Below are 14,102 nucleotides of genomic sequence, written 5' to 3'. Positions count from 1 at the left end.
TTTACAGGCTTTATTTCACACGCATTGTGGAGTTAGGGCTAATGTTGTCTTTATTATGATATTGCCACATACAGTACTGGTAGTTAGTATCCGAATGTTCATCATCATTTCAGAACCCTTCCTAATTAATTTCATTTCCATTCTAATGATGAATTAATGGGACAGTTGCTGTTTTTTTCCTACTGAAATCCCAATACATCTGAAATGATATGTTTAATTACATAGGCTGCTGGATCATGGCTTGTTTTGATCAAAGTGCAGTCTGTGTTAGAAAGAGTAATTAAATGTGTTCACTTGTATAGACATTAAGGTTACTTTTGTGACCATAATTGGATGGGAAGGTGGAGCTTGGGAGGATACGCATTGCTGCGTTTCTGTCCTGGTTGTATGCGGACTTGGCAATGCCTGTGCCTGCCGGAGCAAGTACAAGAGGAAATCTTGCAGAGAATTCAAACAAGATTCAACTTGATTCGCAGAAATGAAACACCAGATTTGGAATACCATCTGGACGTTGCTCCACAAGTGCTTTCCTTGGCAACAGTGGCATCACCACACCAAACATCCCACTGGAACTCATTAACAATCTACAGGAGTTGGACCACACCCTTCCCTTGCCGGTTAAATCTGGTCAGATAGTGTATCAGATATTGTCACTTCCACTGTGGGGAAGCTGGGGCTGCAAGACCTGGACATTGATATTAATGATCTTAAAAGTCTCCTTTCCATTGAACTTCCTTTCAAACATTTAGCCAAGTTGTATGGTGTTTCGAGAAGAACACTTAACAGGCGAATGAAAGAACATGGCCTCTTTGTTTGTTGATGCTATTCCAAAATATGTGATGATGAACTTGATCGTGTTGTGAGGTCCATAAAATCAAGAATGCCCTATGCTGGGTATAGACCGGTGAAAGGTGAGCTGTTAGCCAGAGGCTGCCGTGTAGTGATGGGAATTTTTTTGTTGCTTAAATGAATTTATTACCAAAATAATGTAAAATTATATATACAATTAATTACTAATGTACAAAACATACTTTATATGAAATTTTACAGCATTTCCTGCGGCTCTATGTCAGGCACGGCACCAGGATTTCAATTTTGGGTGGGCCACAGTTACTTTTGGTGGGCCTCTTAATTACAAAAGTTAACCCTGTTTCTAACTGGTAATCTCACTGAAACAAAAATGACTGGTATCATGCTGTGGAGGGTGACTAGTACATCTAGCTGATTATGGCATGTTCAAAATCTTTAAAAAAAAAAACATTTTCAATGCCGTTGCTTATTACGTCACCACGACAGTTTGTATATAATAGTTAATTAAGTGGCACACACGGCTTATCTCGTTATCTTTTCTCTATGGTATATATTCGCAAGTGGATCAATACATCAATTCATTACAAAACAGACATTTTAAAGCCTGTCAATTCATTTTTGTTTGATCTGACTAGATTACTCTTTAAATTGATTGCAAGGAGAGGGAGAAACAGAGCGATCAGAGTACTGGGTGAGCTACAATGACTTTTAACAGGAGAGAGAGAGCGCGGTGCGCTGCACTGTTCATTCATGACCTTAACTGTCTGTGAAGGTAATCTGAAGACAGTCAAGTCAGGCAGGAGCATTTAGCTCAACCTCCCCTATTGTCTACATTTCTTACAAGTTCTAGTTTCAATGGGAAATGCATTTGCTGTTATGGTTTTCACCTAATGTTTTGGAGAGGACCCAAAATGCAGACCAGAGAGAAGGTAATAAAAAGAACACAATTTATTGATAACACAAAGCGCACTCAAAAGGAGTGCGTTTTTCTGAGACATGGTTGCATCAGGACATACCTGACGATAACATCTCCATCAGTGGCTTTCAGACTGTTTGGGCCGACTCGCCGATGGTGTAATCCTGGTCACATTACCATCGAGGAACGTATCTGTTGCCTGGACAATGAACTGTTGGCTGTTGGGCTCAGGCCATATTATTTGCCCAGGAATTTTAACATGCCATTATTGTAGCTGTTTACATCCCCCCTCTGCCAGCCCGACGTCGGCATGTGACTTCATTCACTCCGCCGTAGCCCATCTGCAAACTCAACACCCGAGTGCATTCATCGTTATCTCGGGCGACTTCAACCACGTCACCATGGTGGACTTGCTGTATGCTAACGCCAAGGATGCATACAGCGGCTCCCCCCTCCCCCTCTGGGCAGGTCAGACCACAACCTTGTGCACCTCACTCCCTGTTATGTGCCTCTGGTGAAGAGTCAGCCTACAACCACAGTGAGGAGATGGTTAGAGGAGACATATGAGATACTGCAGGGCTGTTTTGAGGTGACAGACTGGCAGGCACTCTGTGAGCCGCATGGGGAGGACATTGATAGGCTCACAGAGTGCATCACAGACTATATCACTTTCTGTGTGGACTCACTGTCCCAGCCAGGACTGTCCATTGTTATTCAAATAACAAGCCGTGGGTGACAAAGGACATCAAAGTCATCCTCAATGAGAAGAAGAGGGCTTTAAGAGCTGGTAACAGGGAGGTGGTGAGAATGATACAGAGTGAACTGAAGGTGAAAATCAAGGAGGCTAAGGAGAAATACGGGAGGAAGCTGGAGTGGAAACTCAAGCAGAACAACTTGAGAGAGGTCTGGAGTGGTATCAGGACCATCACTGGCTTCAGAACAACCAACAGCAGAGGAGTTGAAGGCAGGGTTGACAGGGCCAATGAACTGAATCTGTTTTTTAATAGATTTGACACTTCAGGCCTGACTCATCCCCCCTCTGACTCCTCTGCTGTCTGTCCTGGACGACCACCATCAACCATTCCCTACTCCCCCCCTCCTCCTTCTCCTCCTTCTTACACCCCCCCATCCTCCTGTGTGAGCCCTCTTCACACTTCCTCAGACTGTCAGACTGACTTTACTCCCCTCCACTACACCCCTCCCCCACCTGTCACCTCCACAGTGTGCTTCACTGCTGACCAGGTGAGAAGACAGCTGATGAGACTCCACTCAAACAAGGCTCCAGGCCCTGATGGTGTCAGCCCCAGGGTGCTCGAAGCCTGTGCCCTCCAGCTGTGTGGAGTTCTTCACCATGTCTTCAACATGAGCCTAAGTCTCCAGAGGGTCCCCATGCTGTGGAAGACATCGTGCCTCGTTCCTGTGCCAAAGACATCACAGCCCAGGGCCTCAAAGGACTACAGACCTGTGGCACTGACCTCCCACATTATGAAGACCCTGGAGTTCTGGAGCAGCTCCGGCCCATGGTCAAGCCACTCTTGGACCCCCTTCAGTTCGCCTATCACCCCCGACTTCAACCATGACTGCTCAACCATGTCTATGCCCACCTGGACAAGCCGGCGAACACTGTGAGGGTTATGTTTTTGGACTTCTCCAGTGCATTTAACACCATTTGTCCAGCTCTACTAGGTGACAAACTGACAGCTATGTAGGTGGACGCCCCCCTAGTGTCTTGGATTGTGGACTACCTGACTGGCAGACCATAGTATGTGCACCTGCAACACTGTGTGTCAGACAGAGTGGTCAGCAACACTGGGGCCCCACAGGGGACTGTTTTCTCTCCCTTCCTCTTCACCCTCTACACCACGGACTTCATCTATTGCACAGAGACCTGCCACCTTCAGAAGTTTTCTGACGACTCTGCAATAGTTGGATGTATCAGTAAGGGTGATGAGGATGAGTACAGGGCTGCTGTAGACAACTTTGTCACATGGTGTGAGCAGAATGATCTGCAACTAAATGTGGCAAAGACTAAGGAACTGGTAGTGGACCTGAGGAGAACCAAGGCACCAGTGACCCCTGTTTCCATCCAGGGGATTGGAGTGGATATTGTGGAGGATTACAAGTACCTGGGGGTACATTTTGACAATAAACGGCAAAGAACACTGACGCTCTCTACAGGAAGGACCAGAGTTGTCTCTATTTTCTGATGCGACTGAGGTCCTTCAACATCTGCCGGACTACGCTCAGGATTTTCTATGAGTCTGTGGTGGCTAGTGCTATTCTCTACACTGTTGTATACTGGGGCAGCAGGCTGAGGACTCGACAAACTGATCCACAAGGCCAGTGACGTTGTGGGGAAGGAGCGTGACTCTCTGATGGTGGTGTCAGAGAGGAGGATGCTGATGGATACGGCTACGGATTATCTTGGACAACGTCTCACACCCACTTCATGATGTGCTGGCCAGGCACAGGAGTACGTTCAGTGAGAGACTCATCCCACCAAAACTCAAGACTGAGCGCCACAGAAAATCATTCCTGCCTGTGGCCATCAACCTGTACAACTCCTCCCTCTGAATGGCCCTTGGACTTTTCACTGCCTGTTAGATCATACATATTTATACTGATATTATACTGATACATATTTGACTAAATTCAATTTTGCACATCCTTCTGTATATACTGTTTATTTTTTTCTCAGTATATATTCTCAGTATAAATATTTTTTTTTTATATTTGCTTTTTATATATATTTTTTCTTTCTCTTTTCTTTCTTTTCTAATTTTATTCTTGTAAGGAGCGCCTGCAAAAAAAACAATTTCCCCTTGGGGATCAATAAAGGAATTCTGATTCTGATTCTGTCCCCCTCCCTGATGAGAACAAGGTGGTATGCGTTGCACAGATCAAGTTTGAAAAAGGTGGTAGCTTCCTGCCGTCAAAAGCAAAGTTACTGAGAGGGTAGCGGGTACTTATTTTTGACAGTTATTTGATTCAAGCCCCTGAAGTCTATGCATGGCCTGAGGGTTTTATCTTTCTTCTCCACAAAAAAGAAGCCCGCCCCCAGAGGCGAAGCGGGGCGAATAATACACGCCGCCAGAGAGTCTTTAATATATTGTTCCATCACCTCCCGCTCCGGGCAAGACAGGCTATAGAGCCGGCTGGTGGGCAGGGGCGCACCAAGGAGGAGGTAGATGGAGCAGTCGTAGGGACGATGAGGAGGAAGTGATAGTGCCCGCTCTTTGCTGAATGCTTCCTGGAGGTCATGGTAGTCTGTCGCACGGCGGAAGAATGAGTTTTGTGTACAACCGTTCTGTTTTTATTGTATATTATTTTATTTATTTATTTTCTTGCATGCTTTTATTGTGTTTGTGGTGGTGTTTTTATTGTGTTTTATTGCATGGTTTTAGTTGAAGTGATTTTGAGTTGTTTTACTTCCGGCCGGGCCACCCTTGTAATTAGATTGATAACTTACACCTGTGAAGTGCATTACCTGTCGTATAGACTGGCCAATAGGCTTGAGGAACGGAGCGGTGCGCAACCAATTGGATACGGGGAGGAGGGACGACAGGGGCGCACGCGGAAACAAGAGCAGCGAGAGGAGAGCAGGTGGAGAGAAGGCGTCAGACGGTGCAGACACGAGCGGTAATATGAAGAGAAAGATGAAACCGACACAGGAAGCAGTGGGGAGACCGCCTGAGAGGGCTACGCCTGAGGCGGCCACGGACCAGAGACCGTGACGGGAGGTGGTGACAGCAGCCGAGCCGACGAAGTCCAGAGTGTTACAACGCGACCTTACGGCAGCGGCAGAGCGAGGAGCTCTGCCTAGCGCGTAAGTACCCTTTGGGACCCAGTAACACTCTGGCACGGGAAAGGAAGGCGTCTCGGCTGTACTGTGTCGTGTACCCACCCACTGCCACTGTGATTTCTTTGTTCCAGGTATCCTGGCCGATGGTCCGTCCTCCTACGGAGTGAGTCGGAGGAGGAAACCAGAGAGTGGCGTGGCGACGGCGAGGAGCAGGAAGGCCGCCGTCATCGGGTTTCGTTTTAAATCGGTTTTAAATCGGGCCTTGTGTTTTTGTTTTAGCTAGACTTTTTAACTGATTTTAACCCGTGGATTGAAGACTGTTTGGCCCGTTTTAGAGACTTTTAAGGGATACCTCTTTTTAATTTTGCTTGTTTTAGAAAAAGAGTTATTGGTGTCTGTGCCAGGGACGGGTGAAATAAAAAAAGGGACAATCCTGTTCCAACCGCAAAGTTGTTGTCGCCTCCTTGGCTGAACATAGTGCTCACCGCTTGATGCAAAGGACCAAAACAAGTTTTACAGTAAACCATCAATTTTTTTTATTTTCATCACCTTCATTACAAGTCGGCAGGAACGGAGGAAAGATACGGGGAATCTGGAGGAGAGGCTTCGTTGCAGAGGACTCCACCTGCAGGAGGGAGGGCTGAACGAAGACAGAGTTACTGACACTGGGAACTCCACCCCAAAATATTCCCCTGAGCCCAATCGATCTGCGGGTTGTGGAGCTGTAACCACAGATGTCCTAAGACCAAGGAGGCATGCGGAGAGTGAATGAGGAGAAATGAAATTTCCTCGTGGTGGTTGCCCGAAGTAATCATCTTGATAGGGGTGGTGCAGTGAGTTACCTCGATCATGATCTTCCCATTGAGGGCATAGACTCTGACCGGCTTCTCCAGCTCCTCCACTTGACAGCCAGCTTTCAAGGTGAAACCCTGATCTAGCAGGTTATCCTCTGTGCCCAAGTCGACAAGAGCTAGAACTGAGTGAGCCTCCTCCTTCACACGGACGCATGAAGCACAGACTTGAAATCTGCATTTAGCTGGGGGTGACAGGGCTCATCAATACCCCTAGGTCTATTGACGAGCAACCCCTTTTGGCTGAATGGGGCAGACAGGCAGAGCATATCCCAATTTCCCACAGTACAAACACTCACCCTCACGGATCCTGCAGAGGTGCTCAACGGGCATCAGACGTGCTCTCCCTAGTTGCATTGGCTTTTCCTCCACAGGCTGGTTGGAGAGTGGTTGGGGAGGTTCAACTTGGAGTCCGGAACCCATAGGCAAAAGCTGCCGGGAGCGAGGAGGAGATCTGGCCAAGGCTGTGATGGTTCATCTCTGGCGCCGTTCCCTCAGACGGTTGTCGATCATGACGGCCAAATCCACCAGACCATGCAGATCTGCAGGTGCATCCTTGGTGGCAATCTCATCCTGTAATTGTTCATTCAAGCCATGCAAAAACACCCTTTGCAGTGCAACGTCATTCCAGCCGGAGTCGGTGGAAATGGTCAAGAAATTTACGGCATAATCTACATCCAATTGATGGCCCTGTTTGAGACTGAGGAGACAACTGGAAGCGATCCCGGTGTGATTAGAGTGATCGAACACTAGTTTAATTTTCCTCTCAAGCTCATTAGCATTTAAAGCCTCCGCTCACGTCAACATCTTGCCCCGGAGTAACCCGAAAGTGAATAGTACTTTTGCTTGATCGGAACTAAACAAGCGTGGTCGTTGGTGGAAAACCATATTGCATTGCAACAAAAACCCCCGACACTTACTGTGAGTACCGTCGAATGGTTCGGGGGAGGAAATCTGCTGTGTGAGTAAACTAGCTAGCTGGGCCATGTGGCGTGAGAGCTCAGCCACCTGAGACGCCATAGGCTGATTGGAACGCCTGGAGTAGTTGCTCATGCTGGCCGAGCAACATGCCCTGGATAGAGACTGCTTTCTTCACTGGATCTGTTGGGTCCATACTGGCCGGATTGTTCTGTTATGGTTTTCACCTAATGTTTTAGAGAGGACCCAAAGATGCAGACCAGAGAGAAGGTAATAAAAAGAACACAATTTATTGATAACACAAAGTGCACTCAAAAGGAGTGGAGAAATAACTGAGAACAAAAAGCGCACTCTAAAAGAGCTAAGAAAACTAAGGGAGCTCCGTAACGACGGGTCTGAGGCAAGGCACACGCGGACACAGCAGGCAGGCAACTGCAACAGAAAAACACACCTTAAGTGGTGGTACATAAGAGGAACATTAGCACACTCACGAGCGGAGGAGAAAGAGAGTAAGTACTCACACTACTGAACACACGATCACACCAGGAGTCAGGACTCGGGAGGAAGGAGTCTGGAACAATCTGGCAACAGGTAGGAGAGACCTCTCCCCTTTTAACCTGTGCCTAATCATTGCATGTGCATCAGGTATGCTCCGGGGAAGGCGGAGCTGGCCAGGTGTAGAGACACACCCAGCTACACAGACAGGGGAAAACAAACAGACAAAATCCACACTGGGGAAAGGGAAAGAGGAAACACAAGGATAAAACAGAGTTGCAGGACCTTAACATTTGCAGGTATATAAAAAAAAAAAAGCAATGATATGATTTCGTAAATACACCACTTCTGCATAGTTGGAAAATGACTTGTATTCAACATAAAACAGAGGGCAAAAGCCTGACTAAAAACGCACGAAATATCCTTTAGCTGCAGGTGAAGTTTTTATTAAAAATTCTCACAGACTCAGTTTTTACTCTTTTAACATACTTAAACATAGATAACTGTTGTGCCATAGCGATGCATTCATTTAACTGTAGCAGCCTGTGCCTACAAATGAGAATCCACTGCCCTTCTCAGTAACCATTTTTTGCCGAACAACGGCCAGATTATGACGTGCATGCGCAAGCGTAACATGTCTGGGGTGACCAATGATTGCCCACTGTGACTGGACTAGACCTCACGTGATAATAGCCGAAGAAGTATTGTATTTTTTATTTTTTTTTCAAATGGAAATGTTTTTGTTTTAAGGGTTTTATTAAAGTGCTGATTTTACCCTTTACTCAGTACTTTGTTGAGGCACCCTTGGCAGTGATTACAGCCTCAAGTCTTCTTGGGTATGACAAGCTTGTCTCACCTGTATTTGGGGTATTTCTCTCGTTTTCCTCTGCAGATCTTCTCAAGCTCTGTCAGGTTAGATGGGGAGTGTTGATGCACAGCTATTTTCAGGTCTTTCCAGAGATGTTCAATCAGGTTTAAGTCTGGGCTCTGGCTGGGCCACTCAGAGACATTCACATACATGTTCTGAAGCCATTCCTTCATTGTCTTGGCTGTGTGCTTAGGGTCATTGTCCTGTTGGAAGGTAAACCTTCACCCCATTCTGATGTCCTGAGCACTCTGGAGTAGGTTTTCATCAAGGATCTCTCTGTACTTTGCTCAGTTCATCTTTCTCTCAATCCTGATTAGTCTCCCAGTTCCTGCTGCTGAAAAACATCCCTACAGCATGATGCTGCCACCACCATGCTTCACCTTATGGATGGTATTAGGCAGGTGATGAGAGGTACCTGGTTTCCTCCAGGCGTGACGCTTGGCATTCAAGCCAAAGAGTTCAATCTTGGTTTCATCAGACCAGAGAATCTTGTTTCTCATGGTCTGAGAGTCCTTTAGGTGTCATGTGCCTTTTACTGAGTAGAGGCTTCCATCTGGCCACTCTACCATAAAGGCCTGATTGGTGCTGCTGAGATAGTTGTCCTTCTGGTAGGTTCTCCCATCTCCACAGAGGAATGCTGGAGCTTTGTCAGAGTGACCATCAGGTTCTTGGTCACCTTCTTAACCAAGGCCCTTCTCCCCCAATTGCTCAGGTTGCCGTGCGGCCAGCTCTAGGAAGAGTCCTGGTGGTTCCAAGCTTTTTCCATTTATGAATGAGGGAGACCAATGGGCTCTTTGGGACCTTCAATGCCGCAGAAAGTTTTTTGTACCCTTGTCCAGATCTGTGTACCAATACAGTCCTGTCTTGGAAGTCTACAGACAATTCCTTTGACTTAATGGCTCGGTTTCTGCTTTGACATTTACTGTCAACAGTTGGACCTTATATAGACAGGCGTGTGCCTTTCCAAATTTCAATTCAATTCAATTCAATTTTATTTGTATTGCGCCAAATCACAACAGAAGTTGTCTCAGGACACTTTCCCACAAATCCCAACCCCTTCACATTTGGGATCATTGAAAAGCCCTAAATGTTCTCTGTAGATAGCAAATGGAGTTGAGTAGTATACAGTGGGTGGGAGATATTCGGGTTTACAAATGTCCTCCACAGAGGACAAATTTGAACTACTGGTAATCAGGAGGATATAGAGCTGGTACAGTCCGAGCTCTTTTACCTACAGAGACCCAACAATTCCCTCATGAGCACGCACTTGGCGACAGTGGCAAGGAAAAACTTCCTTTTAACAGGCAGAAACCTCTGGTAGAACCAGGCTGTGGGTGGGCTGCCATCTGCCTCAGCTGGTTGGGTGAGAGAGAGAGCAAGAGAGAGAGAGTGAGACAGACAGAGAGAGAGAGACAGACAGACAGACAGACAGAAATGCAATCACAGTAACAGTGACAGTGGATGTAATAATAGTAGTAGCAGTTGCAGTGGATGTCAGGCAGGACCATGGCAGGAGACGTAGCTGTAATCCACAATCCAGATTCAGCCACTATCCATGGGAACCTGCAAGACGACAAAGAGAACAGAGATTCCGTGGAAGAAGCTAAGTTAGTAACACACCGTGGTAGGACATGAAAGTGTGCGTCCAAATCATGTCCAATCAATTTAATTTATTACAGGTGGACTCCTATCAAGTTGTAGAAACATCTCAAGGATGATCAGTGGAAACAGGATACACCTGAGCTCAATTTTGAGTGTCATAGCAAAGGGTGTGAATACTTACTGTACATGCGATGTGTCAGTTTTTTTTTTTTAATAAACTTGCAATTTTCTAAAAAACCTGTCCACTTTGTCATTATGGGGTATTGTGTGTAGATTGATGAGACAAAAAAGAATTTAATCCATTTTGGAAAAAGGCAGTAACATAACAAAATGTGGGTAATGTGAAGGGGTGTGATAGATAGATAGATAGATAGATAGATAGATAGATAGATAGATAGATAGATAGATAGATAGATAGATAGATAGATACTTTATTCATCCTCAAGGGAAACTGAATACTTTCCGAATGCACTGTACATTAAGGATGAACTTTGAACCAAGCACAGTAATAAGAGTATATGAAAGTGTGTGAGTGCTTTTCTTAAGCATACTTACAGCCCCCTTCCAAACTCCAAGAACTGTCAGTAATATACTGTATATTCTTCATTTAAATAATTGTACAAGTCTCAACAAACAAAGATGTTGTAACAGGTCAGGTTAGGACCCAATAGCAGTACTAGCTGAACTGTTCCACTCAGTAACAGATCCAGGAAAGGCAAGGTAACAAACTTAGTCAGGTACAGCAGGTTAAGGTAATTACCAGAGAGCAGGAGAGCAGACATGGAGCGGGGAAGTCTCAGCCTCAGTCCAGTGACAAAGTCCAGGGAGATGTGTGATCATGGTTGATGTGGAACTAGAAAAGCTTTGGAGGAAACCTGCTGGAGCATGGTGCTGGTTGCACACTGGGCAGGCGTTGATGAACCCCTTGATGTCCTCATCCAAGGAGGGCCACCAGAGAGAGCATATTTGTTCTGCTGGATTCCTGGGTGAGAGTTGAGCTTGGAGGAATGACCCCATTAGAGGATATCAGATCACAGAGTTCGAGGAACAAGCGACGGTCCTGTGGACAGTTGCTGAGCCCGGGCTGGCCCTCTGTGGCAGACTTCACCCTCTCCTCAATCTCCCAGGTGACTGGGCTATGAGAATAGAATAGGTGTGGTCTCCACCATCTCCTCCTCCCTCTCCTGAAACTGGGGGGATAGGGCATCGGGTTTGATGCTGTGGGATCTGGGACATTTGACAGGGAGAAGTTGTACCAGGTGAGGAACAGCGACCACCTGGACTGCCTGGAGTTCAGTCTTTTTATGATCAGTCCAGACCTGGAAGGGCGTCTTCATTTCCTCCAGCCAGTGACGCCACTCCTCCAGCACCATCTTGACCGCCAGCAGCTCTGATTGCCGATGTAGTAGTTCCTCTCTGCAGCAGACAGACATTGCAAGAAGAAGGCACAGGGATGGAGTTTCTGGTCAGTGTCAGAGCATTGGGACAGCACGGCTCCCACTCTGAAACGTCCACGTTGGCACTTTGGGTTGGGCAGTTGGAGGATGGGTGCTGATGTGAAAGTCTGGAAGGACTTCTCCATGGTCGTGGACCACTGGAAGTCTATGGAGCTGTAGTCCCGAATGAAGCCCCTGTAAATTGGCAAAGCCCATGAACCACTGCAGCTGCTTGGGTGTCAGGAACTGGCCAGGAGGTGACAGCAAAGACCTTGGCTGGGTCCATCTGGATGCTGTTCTCTGCCACGATGTATCCCTGAGGCGTGGAACTCAGCTTTAATGATTTGGATATGGTGGACGTGTTCTTCATGGGACTGGGAAAAGATCAGGACATTATGCAGGTAGATGAAAATGTAGCAGTTTACCATGTCTCTGAGGACTTAATTTACCAGAACCTGAAACACAGTACAAACGGCATCATCAGATGTAGTGGCCTGTGGGTGTGTTGAAGGCTGTCCAGGCTTCAACTCATCTCCCTCCTGAATGAGAAACAGGTGGTAGGCATTGCAGAGATCTGATTTTGTGATGATCGTGGCCCCTTGGAGCAGTGGATAGTGGTTCTGACCCCTGTTGTTGATACACGGCCTCAGCATCCCATCTTTCTTTCCCACAAAGAAGAAGCCTGCCCCAGCTGGTGACCGATGATGCCTGCCACCAGAGAGTCATTAATGTAGTTTTCTATTGCCTCTCTCTCAGGAGCAGACAGTAGGAGGAGGAATAGGAGTACAGACGCTCCTTGGATGGAGTCATACGGACAGTGGGGAGGCAGACAGGTGGTTTTGGCCTTCCTGAAAACCTCCCAGAAGTTGTGGAATTCAGGTCGACAGGTTGGGAATGGAGCATGGGATTGGGAGCACAAGGCAAACCTGGTGGCACAAAGTACTCATTCCCAGGATGGCCCCTGTTGTACAGTCAATACAAGGGTTGTGACATCATAGGGATAGGCCTGGGATGAGGGGAATATGTGGAGATCTCAGGATGTGGAACTGGACGGTGTCATGATGGTTTGCGGACAGCAGGACGTGGGCATGGGTGGTCTGGTAGGTTACAATTCCCAGAAGATAGCCATCAAGTGCGTTGGTGGAGATGTGTCTGGAAAGAGGAACTAGTTCATTTCCCAGCTCGTGGGCAAGCTCCTCATCCATCAAGCCTTCTGTGAGGATGAGCTTGAACTGGAACAGCGGCTGCAGGTATGAGGAGTGCAGAGCGGAAGTGTGGCTCACCAGCACCTCCCCATCTACTGGTGAGCCCTGCCTTTTGCTGGACAGTACCAGTACAAAATGGCTGGCCTGGCCACAATATAGGCAGAGATTGGCTTGATGATGCCTCTCTTTCTCTTCGGGGGACAACCTGGTCCGGCCGAGCTGCGTAGGTTCGGGCCCCTCTGCTGGGGCGCAGCGAGGGTGGAGCAGGTGGCAGCTACCAGTGTTTCCTGAGGATGAGCCGAAGGCTGGTAAGCTGGCATTCCCCAATGCTTCTCCCATTGGCAAGCCAGGATACAAAGATCTACCCTTTTGGCCAGTTTGATGACTCCACAGATGAGCCCTTCCCATCAGGTGATCAATGGCGAAGGCTACCTTGGCTTGCTCGAAGGCAAATGTGTGGGGCTGCAGAGTGAAGAGTATGGAGCAGTTGGTCAGAAAGGCATTGCAGGTCTCCAAATCTCCAGCATAGCATTCAGGGGTGCCCACTTGCAGTTCGCTGACAGGAGGAGGTGGAATGAAGGATGGCGAATGAACAGGAGGTGAACCCAGAAACTGGGCATGACCACCGGCCATCTGCTGGATCTGTGTGGCTAGTGCCACTAGCCCCTGCTCAAGGGAGGCTGTAGCTGCTGTGGACGCCATGATGGCCTTGTGTCACTGAAGGACATCCTCAATCCAAAGCCGTTCAGAGGAAAAGTGGAGCATGCTGGGTTAATGAGTGGCCAGATTGTACTATAACATGTAAGTGGCCCAATAGCAGCACTACCTGATCACGGAATTCTCTGAGAGTCTTAGACAAGACAGGCTTGATGCTCCGTCCAGAGTGAATGACAGGTTCAGGAAATGTTTGGTGAGAGAATTTGCTCTGTGCAAGATGATATGTTAATTTCAATTTATGTTAATTTCTTCAACCTTGAAGAATTAACATAAAAATTAAATACTGAGTTCCATCATGTTGAAATGGCATATTAACTATAATATCAAAACTATGTTTGATCTCAATGAAATGCCTTGAATCTTAATCCTCTACTACTTTGCCCACTGTTATTTCTATTTGTAAGGTGTGTCAACAAATGAAAGATAGATCACCTCTAAATGAGTTATGTTTTCAGGCATGGAAGGAGTTCTTTTGTACAGTA

The 14,102-nt window shown here is 47.0% G+C and overlaps 2 protein-coding genes across 3 annotated transcripts in view; both read left to right on the top strand.

Annotated features, from left to right (window-relative positions):
- arhgef2a (Rho guanine nucleotide exchange factor (GEF) 2a) overlaps positions 1–14,102 on the top strand; it is a 163,338-nt gene that overhangs the window by 140,937 nt on the left and 8,299 nt on the right. The window lies entirely within an intron of this gene.
- Positions 37–8,432, top strand: LOC143334815 (uncharacterized). The gene is made up of 2 exons (XM_076753733.1): positions 37–5,552; positions 5,660–8,432. Exon 1 carries the CDS (start codon positions 2,534–2,536, stop codon positions 3,353–3,355), a length of 822 nt encoding a protein of 273 aa, XP_076609848.1. The 5' UTR covers positions 37–2,533; the 3' UTR covers positions 3,356–5,552; positions 5,660–8,432.

This window comes from Chaetodon auriga, chromosome 17 (genome assembly GCF_051107435.1).
Source record: "Chaetodon auriga isolate fChaAug3 chromosome 17, fChaAug3.hap1, whole genome shotgun sequence".
NCBI classification, from domain to species: Eukaryota; Metazoa; Chordata; class Actinopteri; order Chaetodontiformes; family Chaetodontidae; genus Chaetodon; species Chaetodon auriga.
This window is presented reverse-complemented; position numbering and strand designations above follow the sequence as displayed.